The 13439-nt window shown below is 47.0% G+C and overlaps 1 protein-coding gene across 1 annotated transcript; it reads right to left on the reverse strand.

Annotated features, from left to right (window-relative positions):
• Positions 1–2823: 2823 nt before the first annotated feature.
• Positions 2824–5407, reverse strand: MSC (musculin). Its single transcript, XM_077163210.1, has 2 exons — positions 4751–5407; positions 2824–3890 (listed from the first exon to the last, which is right to left on the reverse strand). The coding sequence occupies exons 1-2, from the start codon at positions 5294–5296 to the stop codon at positions 3804–3806; spliced, it is 633 nt and encodes a 210-aa protein (XP_077019325.1). The 5' UTR covers positions 5297–5407; the 3' UTR covers positions 2824–3803.
• Positions 5408–13439: the final 8032 nt, after the last annotated feature.

Genomic DNA, 13439 nt, shown 5'->3' on the forward strand with positions numbered 1-13439 from the left:
GTTATTGTCACTGTCTGTTGAGCCAGGAGACTAAAGTGAAGTTGTAGCTTGAAGACAAGTGCAAAACAATATGCACATTAATTGAACCTTCTCTACCAAGAGAAATGTCTAAATGTTTCAAAATTACAGTGCCGAGAGCATTTCATTTAAAATATTCATATTAGGAAAAGTCTATGAAAGGGGATTTTTGTTCTCTGGTTGAGTCAGTATCACTGATAATGATGGTTGGGGCTCTCAAAACGCCCCCAAAAGTATTTTCCAATTTGTTCATTTATCCAGTGCTTTTTACATTCTATTTCCTATGAAAAGTTAATTTTAAAAAGGAGTGACTTTTTTTCCTCATCGTTTCTTTTACAGCAGTGTAATCAAATTGCTGTAACCCTGAGGACGTACTTACTTTTCTTTTTATCTTAATTCCCCAGCCCTCCAGCCCAAACTCAAATTCCTGAAAGAAAATGATGAGCAAAATAAATAAATAAGGAAAGCTTTGGGATGGTTTTCTATCACTTACATCACACTATGTCTTGGAAGAGAAAGAAAAGACTGGTTTTATGGCTAAGCATTTTCACAACAACAACCTTTTCCCAGAAGATTGAGCAACTTACATTGAGCCACTGGGACTTATTAGAAACTGGCCTCTTTCTTCTTTTCTGTCATAGTTATCTATAATTCTTAACGTTGGACTATTTACAGAAACAGTGGAGCAAAAAGTTCCTGAGAAAGCTTTCTGTTCCTTATGAATTATAGAATTATAAAATGGTAACAGAAAAGAGTTTACAGGGTACAATAAGACACCTTATATGTAGGTCAGTGAGCATCACCACTTTTAAAGAGGTGGGAGTTAGGGCCAGACAATCTGTGAGTCCATCCTGAAAGTGCCCTGAGAGAATACAATTAAAGAAAAAAATACTAATTTTTTCTTTTTATTATGAAAATTTGCCCCAATATTTCTTTGTGCAAATCCTTACCCTTATCTGTATTCACCAAAAATGTGTTTTTTTCAGCTCTTGTGGGAGATTTCTCTTTTATGGTTGTGATCCAGGCATGTCAAAACCCCACCCAAGCTTGAAGACTGGGTTTCTGAAATGTCCTACCTGTTTAGTGCGCCCTCTTTTTCAAAACAAAGACACTTGCCTCTGGATTTCCTTTAGTGGGTAGTTCACTATTTATCTGGAAAAGGCTTAAATAGTTGTATTTATTCCTGGTGGCAATCCTCCCAGGCAGGCACTATTATTACCCTCATTTTATAGATGAGGAAACTGAGGTTTAGAAGGGTTAACTTGCACAGGGTCAGTGACAGTTTGAAGTTCAAGCTGGATAACTGCTGCTGCCTCCTTTCCTTGAAAAGGAACTCACTCGCTGGAAGCTTTGGAAATGACCTTGGCTCAGATCTGATCTCCAGCAGACACCCCACCCCCTCAAGAAAGCCGGCCCCCCAGAACTCACAGCTCCAAGTGCCTTTGACCTCGCTATGGTTTCCTGTCACTACTTACACGTCTGGTTCCCTCTTACCAGAAAGCCCCTGATGGTACAGAAATGGTCCAATGTAAACTCTGGGCCAGATTTGGCTGCTGAGGGCTGGATCCCCAGCTCCAGGGCTGCTGCCCTCCCCAGTGTTACACAAGAGCCAAGGAAAATGGTTTCAAAAGCAGTTATTCTGAGTATTGGTTTGGTTTGGTTTGGTCTGGTTCAAAATGGGAGGTCCTGTTGCCGCACCTCTTTCTCATTTCCTACCAAAATCCAACTCTATTTTCTCTCTTTGGTTAAGAAGACTGCCTTTTGCTTAAATAGAATGTGGCTAGAACATCTAACTGGGCAGTTGTTTAAGGAATTTTATCATAAAGGATAAAATATAAAGATTTTTTCCTGAATTTTCTACATGCTATACAAAGAGAATGTTGCTTTTAAAAAGAGTGGCATTTTAAATATTGTATTAGGTTTCCCAAATCATTATTTCCTGAGAAAACTGCAGTGAAAATGGAAGAAATCATGGAAAATCGGGTGGTATATGCCAAGAAAAAAACGAACAAACAAAACCCCTATAGAAACATTATTTGAAAAAGGAAAGGCTTTATTGAAAGACAAATTGGTGTCTTTCATTCTGGTTTTTATTCTGCCAGTTAGACAGAGGTCCATGGACTCCCCAGGTTAGTTTTAGGGGGATCTTGAACCACTTGCAATTGGAGAGCATTTTAGTTTGGAGAAAGCTGTCAGGGAGTGTGTGTGTTTGTGTGTGTGTATTAGAGCGATTTGGCCTTGTATTTGTTTGAGGAATGGAAGGCTTTCAACGCAGCCCTAGCCCCAGAGTCTCTTAGGGCTTAATGACCCTCCAGATCTTGCCTTCCAGGAAGCCCTGGGCTCGAGGGGAAAAAAAAAAAAAAAAAAAGAAATCTGAATCGTAGAGTTAAATTCGGAAAGGCAGTGGTCCAAATGTGATCACGGCCAGCCACGTGCTGAATGACCCGTTGCCCTGCCAGAGCCCAGACCCACATCTTTAAAGTTAACTTCTTGACCAAACCCTCTCTTCTGAAAGGGGTAGCAAAGACCACATTCTACGCCCTTGGGACGCAAAGTTTTCCCAGTGCGTTTTATTATTCATAAAAAAATAAATTTATTTACATTTAGTAATTACTGTAGTAGTCCAGCTTCGCGGCAGCGGCGCGTGCCCCCTGAGCAGGGTCTTTTGGCACCCATCCACTCCAGCGGCCCACCGGGCGCCCTCCTGAGCACCGGCAGGAGCTTGGCACTTGGGGGCGGGATTGGGGGAGGGGGCGGTCGGTGCTTGGAGGACCCAGGCTACTGAGAAAGTCCAGAGTCGGGGTAAGGGCGGGGGGGGAGGGAGTAAAGGGCCGAGCCTGGAGTCTGAGGAGGTGGTGTAGGGAGGCTAGAGCCTGGGGAGGAGATCCGACCCTAGTGATGGTGGTGCGTAGCTCCAGTTTAGAAGAGGAGGGGATGGACACAAGCTTGGATAAAAGAATCAAGTCTGGGGTGGAGGCTGGAGCCTAGGAGGACTGGGGGACCCGACAGTGACGAGGAGGTCCAGCACCCAGGAGCGCGCACCGCCAGGACGCATGGGCACAGTCGCAGCAAAACCCGGTTCTGGTGGTCTTCGAAAGCGCGTCTCCACCCTGCCCGGCGCAGAATCCGCACGGTCGCGTCCGTTAGGAGGACGCCCACCGGTGGGATACAAACCTGGCCCAGATAGGCCACTCTCTTTTCTTTGTAACTTAAAAACATACCCCAATATAAATGACAAGCCAGGACTTCTGTGTTTAAAGCCGATCGAAATCGTGCTCTAGCCATTTTCTAACCGCGAAAGGCCTGGCCTGTGCAGAGTCGTGCCATCGTTGTATTACACATCTGGCTCAGTTTGCAAATTAACCGCTAAGCGGTTTGGCGCTGGGCTAAGACGACAGTGCAGGGGTTAGTCTAAAGTTGAAAGCCCGAGGTCGGTTCTGGGGTCGCGCTCTCGAAACAGAAGGAGGCTCCCTTTCCGGAGAAGTAAAGCGTCCTCGCCCGGATTCACCGCAGCGCTGGCCCTCTGCGCCCTTAAAAGGGCAGCCATGCAGCCCGCCTTCGGGCTTGCCCCCCACCCCATCCCCCACACACGGAATTCCCGTGCCTGCCACCTCTCGTGTTCACAGCTCCAAGGAAGGAGGAGGGGATCACCGAGACTCCAGTGGAACCCCGATAATCCAATGGAATCTTCTACCCATCCTCTGGGCACCTCGCGTCTCTCCCTTCTCTCCGTGCTCCCCAAACACACACGCCGAATAATCCCATCAAGTGAGTTCCAGTCCGATCTAGGCGGTGGTTCCACACAGTCTGCTGGCTGCAGAAACGTCTTTGGTGTCAGAGTCGGGTCTTCCGGAGACCACGAAGGGCCATGTCTGTGAATTCAAAAAAAAACGGATCAGACAGGAGAGAGGAAATGACCCTCTCAAAAACGAAACCACCCTAAGGGAACTCTGTGATATCCTGGACTTTAAATAACTCAGATTTTAATCAATCTGCTGGGAATTTGCGCATCTTCTCTCTAAACTAGGATTTTAATTTTACTAGACGCTCATCACGCGAGACCTGAGTGGTAGCTTCCTTTTGGACTTTGCTCCCAGGGTGATTTAGTGAAACTTGCATGAGTTCGGGATTTTGTTTTCTAAGCGGCCCAACCCCCAACCCCTTGAGTCCTTCTCCGCCAAGTAGGAACTGGGACTCCGACAGGCTTGGATATGATCTTTCCTAAACTCGGAGAGTTGGCAGGTCGGAGAGGGACTTTCCAGACAAAAACCGTTTGGGAAACTTCTTATCATGCAGAAATTAAAAATTTAACCGCTCCTTTATAGAGCTCGGCCTATCCTCTTTCCCGTCGGAAAGCACGGCTTTCCGAATCAAACCCGTCACACTCTGCTGGAAAAAATTTGGGCCAGGGAGATTTGGGATTCACTCTGCAATCGCGCTGGAGACTCAGATGGAACAAGATTCACCCCGGAAGCAGGAAATTAGCCAATGGCTATCACTGGGCGAAGCAGCAGGGTCAACGAACAGAATGATGCAAACACAGGGTGGATGGTTCTTCTCCAAGAAAACAACTGGTCCTCCCTTGCCTTGAGACGAACTAAACTGGCCTCCCACTACCCGTTCCGGAATCCCCTTTTCAATTCCTCCCAGCGGGCTGGCCCGGCCTGGTGCCGGGAGCTCCACGGGCGTCTCCAGGCCGCTCGCCCCCGGCCCTCGCGCGCCGCGCCCCTACCAGGTTCACTGGGTGCACGTAGCCATTCTCGTAGCGGTCCTCCTGCAGCAGCTGCCGCAGGTGCGCGATGTAACTGGAAGCCAGCCGGAGCGTGTCCAGCTTGGAGAGCTTGGTGTCGGGGGGCACCCAGGGCAGGCTGGTCTTGAGCCTGGAGAAGGCTTTGCTCAGCACACGCATCCGGGCGCGCTCGCGGGCGTTGGCCGCGTTCCGCTGCGACTGTTTGCACTCCGCCGCGGAGCCCTTGGGCGGGAGGGGCTTCTTGCCGCCGCCGCTGCTCCCTGCGCCGCTCCCGCCGCCGCCTGCGTCGCCACCCCCAGCCACACGGGGCCGCTTCCTCTTACAGCTCACCGCGCCGCCCGCCGTGCCCTGCGCGCACCGCTCCTCCTCGCCGTCGGGGTCCTCCTCTTCGGCCGACGAGTTGTCACTGGGCGAGGCGTAGCTGCGCTCGGTGCCGTGGGGTGGCCTCTTGGAGGCGGGGACAGGGTACCCCCGCGCCAGACCCTGAAGCTCCATCTCCTCGGGGTCGCTCAACGAGCCCGTGGACATCTCGTCGTGCCCCGCGCCCAAGAGCGCCCGCCTTCCTTCCACTGGCCAGTCTCTCGGTCTCCGCCTTCCACTCCCTCACGGAGGCGGGGGCCGGGAGAGTTACGAGAAGGACCGGAGATCTGGGCCGGGAGCCGTGAAGCCGCCGAGCCGCGAGAGCCAGGCCGGGCGGGCGGTGACAGCGAGCGCGCCCGGCCGCTGACCCGGGAGAGCGCGGCCCAGAGGTCGGCGCCCTGGCCCAGATTCGGCGCGCACACACGCTAGCTGCACCTTTTGACAGGACTATTTATCTGTCCTCCTCGGAACGAACCACCCCAGGCAAAGAAGAGGGGGTTGAAGAGGCTGGTAAGAGGTGGGGCGGGGGCGTGTAAGGGGTGGGGACCACTTCTCTGTGCGCACAGAGGGCCTTGATGGGGGCGGAGGAAGGGGACATCTCCGAAGAGCCCCGATTTGGGCCCGGGGTCTCCACGCGTCCTCAGGTTGTCCGAGTGAGAAAAGTGTGCCTTGAGGGAGTGAAGGGGAAGGGGTTCTGTTTCTACCCCCTCCACTTCCAGCTCCAGCTAATCTTAGCGATGGTAATGATCTGCCAGGTCACTTAGAGACCCCCAAGATCGTGACTTAAATTTCTCTCCCAGACTTTTCAGCAGGGCTCGGTTTTCCAAGTTCATCACTCAAAATGCAGGGCCTCCTATCCGACGACAGAGGAAAACAACAACAACAACAACAACAAAAAACAGGCAAACTGCATCCTACAATTCACAACGGTTACCTTTCATTCTCTAACTCCTCTTTTTCCTTTTACAATGCTTTGTGATGTACAAACGCATTGGTTGGTTTCACCTTCAAACAACATCTTTGACTTAACTTTATCATCACTTTGGAGAACTTGAAGCCGAACCCCGGAAATGTTAAATAAAGGACCCGAAGTCATCCGGCTGGTAAGTAGAGTAAGGATTCAAAATACATGTTTGGGATCTCTGGCCTATCGGGTATTTAGTCGCGGCACAACGCCCCGCCGCACACCACTGGATTTTGTATCTGATATTTTCCATCATCTTAAGAATTATATGAGTTTATTTTGTTTTGTTTTAATGCCACAATTTATAGGCTAGACGATCCTGCCCTAACACCTTGAGCCATAGAGGAGGGAATCTTTTATTATTTTAGATTGTGTTGAAGAGCACGCTCCTAATAGCAGAAAGCTAAATCAGCAAAATGCCCAGCCCATGCACAAAACGACAAAGCAGCATTCAGAATTATTGTGCCCCATTCCTCACCAAAAGTAAAACAATACTGTGATCTCATCATTTCCTTAACTCGACCTGTTGTTGCAGTATTTGGTCAGAGGACCAGTGCCTCATTTTGGAGGCCGACGCAACGCTAGTAGCTGAGCGCCTGCTCTGGGCCAGTCTTCACTGAGCCCCCTGCTCTCCACGTGAGGGGCCCACGGAATAAAAAGCCACTACCAGATTGGGGATATAATGACCCCGTTGAACAACGAGGAAACAGAGTCCTCAAGCTCTGCTTAGGTATTCTCTAGTACTTTTCCCAAAAGCTCAAAGGTTCCTAACTTGAGTGAGATGCGGGGTGTGCCTAGGACTGAGCCGCAGACGCCTCTGGGCCTGTCTCCCTCCCTTTGCCGGCGCCTCAGCAGAACAAATGCGCCCGGCGGCTCGGTGCCTGAAGTGCCGCGACAGGTGGCTGGCTCGGCTGACTTCATCACTCAGGCATCATTCCACCTTTGTCTCCCAAGCCATGCCTCCCTTGTAGGGAAGTTTCACACAGCCCCTCCTGCTTGCCCCCATTTGCTGAAGTTTCTCCCTGCACGTTTTGTCATGGGGCTCATTCTGTGACCAGTTGAGCAAAAGGACAGCTCTCTGTTTTCTCTGGGCTGGGAAAACGCAGGGAATATTTGACAGCGTGGAAATCGTCTACAGAGCACTTGAACTTGAACTTGACTTAAGGCACTCCTAGCAAGGCAAGGGAGGGAGGAGCGAGGGGGAGCAAAAAACTGTAAATCTCAAACTAGCTTTTTGCATCTCCTATTGATGACTTCAAGCTATCAATATAAATACGTAGTCTCACACATTAGGGGCAGGCATACAGGTTTTAAACATTTGGATTGTTTATACAGGTGCAGAACAAAGCCTTTCTTTAGAAGAGATTAATGATGGGGAAAGCGTTAGATTTCTCTAAACAGTCGGAAAAACTGTACCCGGCCTCAACGCTAAGCGGGTCATGGCCAGTTTCTTTTTTTTTCTTGAAGAAACTGCAATACCCCAATGATTTGGGTGTGTTTTTCATAGCACTTATTTTTTCTCCTTTCCTTCCTCCCTCCCTCCTTCGCTTCCTTCTTCCCTTCCTTTTTCCTTCCTCCTTCCCCCTTCCCTTCCCTCCCTCCTCTTCCCTTTCCTCTTTTCTCTCCCTCTTCCCCCTCCATCATTCTCTCCTTTCCACCCTCTTCCCCTCCTTTCTCTTTCAATAGACAACTATTTTCTTTTTTCATCTTTATTTCATTCATCTTTCATTTTCATTTTCCCTCCATTTCTTTCTAGTGATATTTTCTTTGTTTTCACCTCCCCCCCTTTTTTGTTTTGCAAATTGCAGACTCCTAATGAAGATTAGGAAATGTATTTTCATATATGTTTTCTTTTCCTTGGCTATTCAAGCAAATACCATGCAATGGGTTGGCTTAAATAATGGGAATTTATTAATTAGTGGTTTTGAGACCAAGAGAAAGTTCAGATCAAGGTGTCATCGAGGCAATGCTTTCATTCCAAAGGCTGGCGTCCTGGGGCTGACTGCTGATGACCCCTGCTCCTGGGTCCTTTATCACATGGTCATGTGTATGGTGGCCTCTCCTTTCTCATCCAGGTTCCGTTGACTAATTCAGCTTCTTGCTTCTCCTGGTTTTCTCTCTGTATATCTGAATTTGATTCCACTTATAAAAGACTCCAGTAATATTGGATTAAGACCCATCTTGATTGAGGTGGGCCACACCTTAACTAAAGTAATCTCACCAAAGGGTCCTACTTACACTGGGTTCTCACCCACAGGAATGGAGTAAGTTTAGGGACACGTTTTTTGGGGGTACATACAGCCCCCAAACCACCACAGACATACATTTCAAGTTAGAATATAACTGCAGTTTGCTTTAACAGGTTTGTAATGATATCTGACATTTGTCAGCTCTTTACACTTTTCAAAGCACTTTTACTCTTCTTTTTTCTCCATGATTACAACAGGCTCCTGAGTTGGACAGTGCAAATATTACTATGTCTTTTGAAAGCCTAGTTGTTTTCCTTGCTTTGACAAGTTAACATAGATCATAAATAAGTAATAAAGCTTTTAATTTATATTTAGAAAAGCATTTTGGAAACCTATCTGCCCATGCTTTATAACTTTTAAAATTTGTAACATTTATATATAGTCATTTATGGTATATATTGATGGCCTTGAAATTCTTTAAAAATGCTCTTTTTAAGTATGCATCATAGGGGGAGGGTAAAGTTACATTATGAAATACACTAATACATTTAATAATGTTTCCTCATTCTGCCTGCAGTGCTTACTGGCTGTATGGCCTTGGCAACTTAGTTTTCCTGAACCCCAGTTTCCTAATCTAAAAATGAACTATCCACCTTGCTATGAGGAAGAGGTGGTATTTGAGAGGTTGCCTGGGATAGAGATGAGTACATGGGAGCAGATCAGTAAGTGCTAATTATTATTGTTACTTGAATCATCTTGTCCAACCTCACATAAGTGCAGGACCCCAGGTTGACCCAGAGTCTGGTTTCCAGGGCATGGTTGGGTTTTAGATGGCACCAGGATGCTTCATTAGTTTGACTTCAGGCTTTGGGGATCTGAAGTGTATGGCTCCATTGCCCAACATTTTCTTCAGCTTCCCATAAAGGGCTCATTGAGGAAGAATGGATGGGACTATGTCAGAGACTTTCTTTTCTTCCTCCAAGTTCTCTCGCCCTAAAGTCACAACACCGCTTCAAGCCTCACTTTCCCTATTTGAAAACTGAGGATAAAAATACCTACATTAGAGTTGCAGGCATGATTAAATGAGATTGTGGTGTATTTGAAAGGCACTCCTGCTCAAGGGATAACATAGAGAAGGTGCTTCCAATAATAAAATGAAATAAAAAATGCAGACTTTGGTTAAAAAAAATGGCATGCAAGTGGAGTGATCATTATGGACCATAGAAAAGGAAGCCATTCATTGCCATGCTCACCCCCCTCCCCCAACTCTGCAGTAAGTACTGGGTGAGGAAGTCTGGAGGTGGGCACAGGGCTCAGGGAGAACAGGGGTGTGTCTATGTCACCACAGTTATTGCTTAAGAAACAGTTGTTGGAGAAACATATTTGCATGATTAGAGCCCTCCCAACTTGCCTTTCCTTGTGGTGGATCCCCCCACCACGTCCTGATGTTCTGTCCTGTCCTATTAGCTGTCAGCAGTCCCCATGTCATAGTAACAAAGAAGTCTAGATCAGCATAGCCAACATGGAAGACACTAGCCACACAAAGCTATTGAGCATTTGAAAGGTGGCTGGTCATGAACTGAAGTGTGAAAAACACACCAAATTTTGAAGACTTAGTAAAATAAAATAATGTAAGATGTCTCCTTAATATTGCATATTGAGTATGTGTTTAACTGATAATATTTTGGCTATATCGGGGTAAATTAAATATATTATTAAATTAGTTTCACCTGCTTTTTTTCCCCTACTTTTTCTATAGGCTATCAGAAGTTTTGGAATTACATATGTGTCTCCTGATATATTTCTATTGGATAATTCACAGATTAATCTCACCAATTAACTCTGCATCCAATATCTAATGTTGAGTGGGTAGGGACTGGTGAGACGCACTAGAAGCACACATTTTAATGGGGAAAAGCATGCTAATCCCAAAGTCGGAGAAGGGGGGAGAGCACATTACTTCACCTGCCTACTCACTTCTCCGTGTCACCCCACCAAGCAAAATCTGAAGAAACCCAGAACGCTGAGACAGCGTTGGGATTTCAACTGCTGCCTTTGTCATGGAAATCTTGGCGCCAAGCGAGATTTGAACTCGGTACCCCAGGATGGATGGCTCACCCTGCGGACAGCTGGCCAGGGCACCAGTGCCCAGTTCTCTGGACTCTTCAGGGCAGCAAGTCAAGCTCCTGGAGTATAGACCAGAGCATCCAGGCCATGGAGGTGAAAAGTCTCTGGTGCTGCTTTTCATGTGGGGCTTGTGTCATGCTGGGCTGGTCATGTGGGTCAGGTCTTGCTGGGAGGCTCACATGATGTGGGTCTGGGCTTGGGGGGGGGTCTGGGGTGGGTTGGGGGCAGTCTGGGGTGGGGTGGGGGGCACAGGGCTAGGCCTGTACCTCCCCAGGCTTGTGTTCTTCTTCCTCGTCAGTGCAAAGGCACCGCTCCTGGGAGGCTACCCCCTCCATCCTTCCCTCTGCCCTCCAGCCCTCCGTCCTCTGCCCTCTACCCCCTGATCCCACCCCCACCAGCCGCTTGGGCCTATGGTGGCAGCAAGCGCCGGAGGCGTCCTTTGTCATCCACACTAAGACCCGTTATCTGCTCTAGTTCATTTATCCACGCGGAAAGTCCCTTAGCACATAGGGAACTCAGTGTTTGAATATATCAGGTCAGTAGGAGCTGAAGGTAGAAAAGTCAGGGGTCAGGTGGCAAGAAGGAAAGTGATAAGACTCAGTAGAGATCCGATTTTCTCTACCATTCAGGAAAGAAGGAAAAAGAACACCTGTCCATTAAGTCTTCACAAATAAAACGAGCGGGCAACTTCAAGGAACAGATTTTTGTCATTGTTTAAGCAAACTCTCTTAATTTTAGGGAGCAGATGCTGAGGCATAACTGCCCAGGGAAGCCCAGATTCCCATTGGAAAGCCATGTGTCTCCTGCAGATGACTCTGAATGCTCAATTAGTCTGGTAAAGAAGCCCTGATCTCAGGAAGGAGAGACCTTGTGGGAAAGGCCTCTGGAGGGGGCCTGTGGAACTGGGGCCACAGCGAAGGTGAAGAGCTCTGAAGGGCCTGTGGCTCTGAGTCTAATAACTTATTTAAAATATTCCTTAGGTCAGCTTTATCACTCTTAGGTAGAAGGTAAGAGATTACTGTCCTGGGATATTTTTTTCCTTTTAAGTATTATTGATTTTACTGACGATGCATTGGAAGTATGGAAATAACTCCTTACCAAACTATCCCTTGAAATAGTGACACGGCTCTGGTCTCTGATGTGTGGCCCCAAACCTTGTTTGATTTAATTATGGGATAAAAGACCGAGGAGAGAAAAGCCAGCTTTCCCTCTGGAGTGAGCCCCCTCTGCTGTGGAAATGAGGGGATCTTTGCATTTGTCAGTTACATGGTCTTGGGCCATCTGCTCTCTCTCGGAGCTCCTTTCTCCTTGGGGAAATTGAAAACAATGCCAGTTATCTCATAGGTGGAGGGGCCAGGGTCTTGTGAGCAGACTCCCCTGGAAATTATATAGAGGCCAATTATTACACTGTTGTCTCCATTCGTTCTCGTACAGACTCATTCTTACCCTACTCTCCTTCCCAATAGTGAACCCTGCTCCAAGATACTCTCATTTCTCCTTGCTGCACCGACCCCCAACTCCTGCTCATCCCCTAAAGAACACCAAATAAAGATTAAATGCCTCTGGCGCCAGTGGGAAGTTCTCATGTAATAGATACTTTGTAGTGTCAGAGAACAGGGATTCTGTATTCTTATCAAGAATCTTAGCCAGCTCTCTGTTAGGAATGGGAACTAGCCTACTTATGAACGTTGTTTCCCTAGGCCAAGCCCCTCTGACCTCTGATTCTAAAATAAGCTCTAATAGATGATCAGAGAACCAGGAGGTATTTTGGGAAATGTGCCCACATTTTCTTTGGCTTATTTGTGCTTCTCTGACCAATTAGCAGGGATAATGAGACAGTTAGCTCGCAGAAGAAAACACCCTGGGACATTCCTCCTTAGGTTTCAGCCTCAAAGGAAAACTCCTGGAGGATGTTGGAAACAAAACTAGATAAGGTATCCACATGCCCTGTTTCATCACTGCACCCCCATTCTTCTTTGATGTGCCACATTGAGGCCAACTTCCTTTAGGAAAGAGCAGAGCAGACATAAAATGAATAAGAAGAAAATGAAAAAGACTAAACTGTAAGCTCAATGAAGGCAGTGGTTAATTGTTCATCTGGATATCTCAGTATCTAGCACAGTGCTTGGCTCAGGAAAGGCACTATCTAAATATTTGATGATTGAAAAAATTCATGAACATGTGAACCCCTATCTAGTCTGCACCCATATTTAATGGGAGATACACACTCAATCCATTATTTGTTCTTCATTGAACCAACTCAGTTTATTTGCATGTGCTCTACCCAACACCATCACTTGTAGGGACCCAGTTTCTCACTGACTGAATGGGCTTGTAAAGATTATTTCCCATGTTCACCTGTAGGTTATATGTCTACTGATTATACACCATACTTGCCACAACCCCCAGAGCTATTCTAAATAGAAGAACATTTATTAGAAACATCTCCACAACACTTTTTCCTTATAAAAATGGAATCCAGCTTTATATATCACTCAGCACTTTTTTTCCTGATTGAAAAATATTCAGAATTTTCATAAAACTTCAGGGGATCATAGACTTTCAGAGGATTAGAAGAAATCCTCTAATACAGATCAAGGAGAGAAAAGGGCCAAATATGGAGCCTTGAAGTTTCACACATTTCATGAGTGTGCAGAAAAGGGGAATTCAGAAAAAGAAAGGCAGTAATCAAAGAGGTGAGAGGAAAACTAAGAGAGAGAGTAATGTTACTGAAGGTAAGGGAGGAGTTTCAGGAAATAACAGGTGGGGACTTCCAGTTGAGAAGGATTTTGAGGCTTCTGATTTTGAAGTTTCCCTTATGCCCCCAAGCATAGAAATGAGAGGTAAAATGTAAAAATAGACACTAAAAAGGCACAGTCATGTTCAAAAGCAAGAGGATTCCTCTGGATGAGGAGCAGAGCAGATAGAATGGTGAGTGGGGCTGAAGCTCCCTGCATGCCCTCTGGGTCAAAGTCGGGTGGCAGCCTCCATGAATTGAATTCCTTTGCAGATGAGGGGAACAAAACTGTCC

Source organism: Tamandua tetradactyla, chromosome 6 (assembly GCF_023851605.1).
Source record: "Tamandua tetradactyla isolate mTamTet1 chromosome 6, mTamTet1.pri, whole genome shotgun sequence".
NCBI lineage: Eukaryota > Metazoa > Chordata > Mammalia > Pilosa > Myrmecophagidae > Tamandua > Tamandua tetradactyla.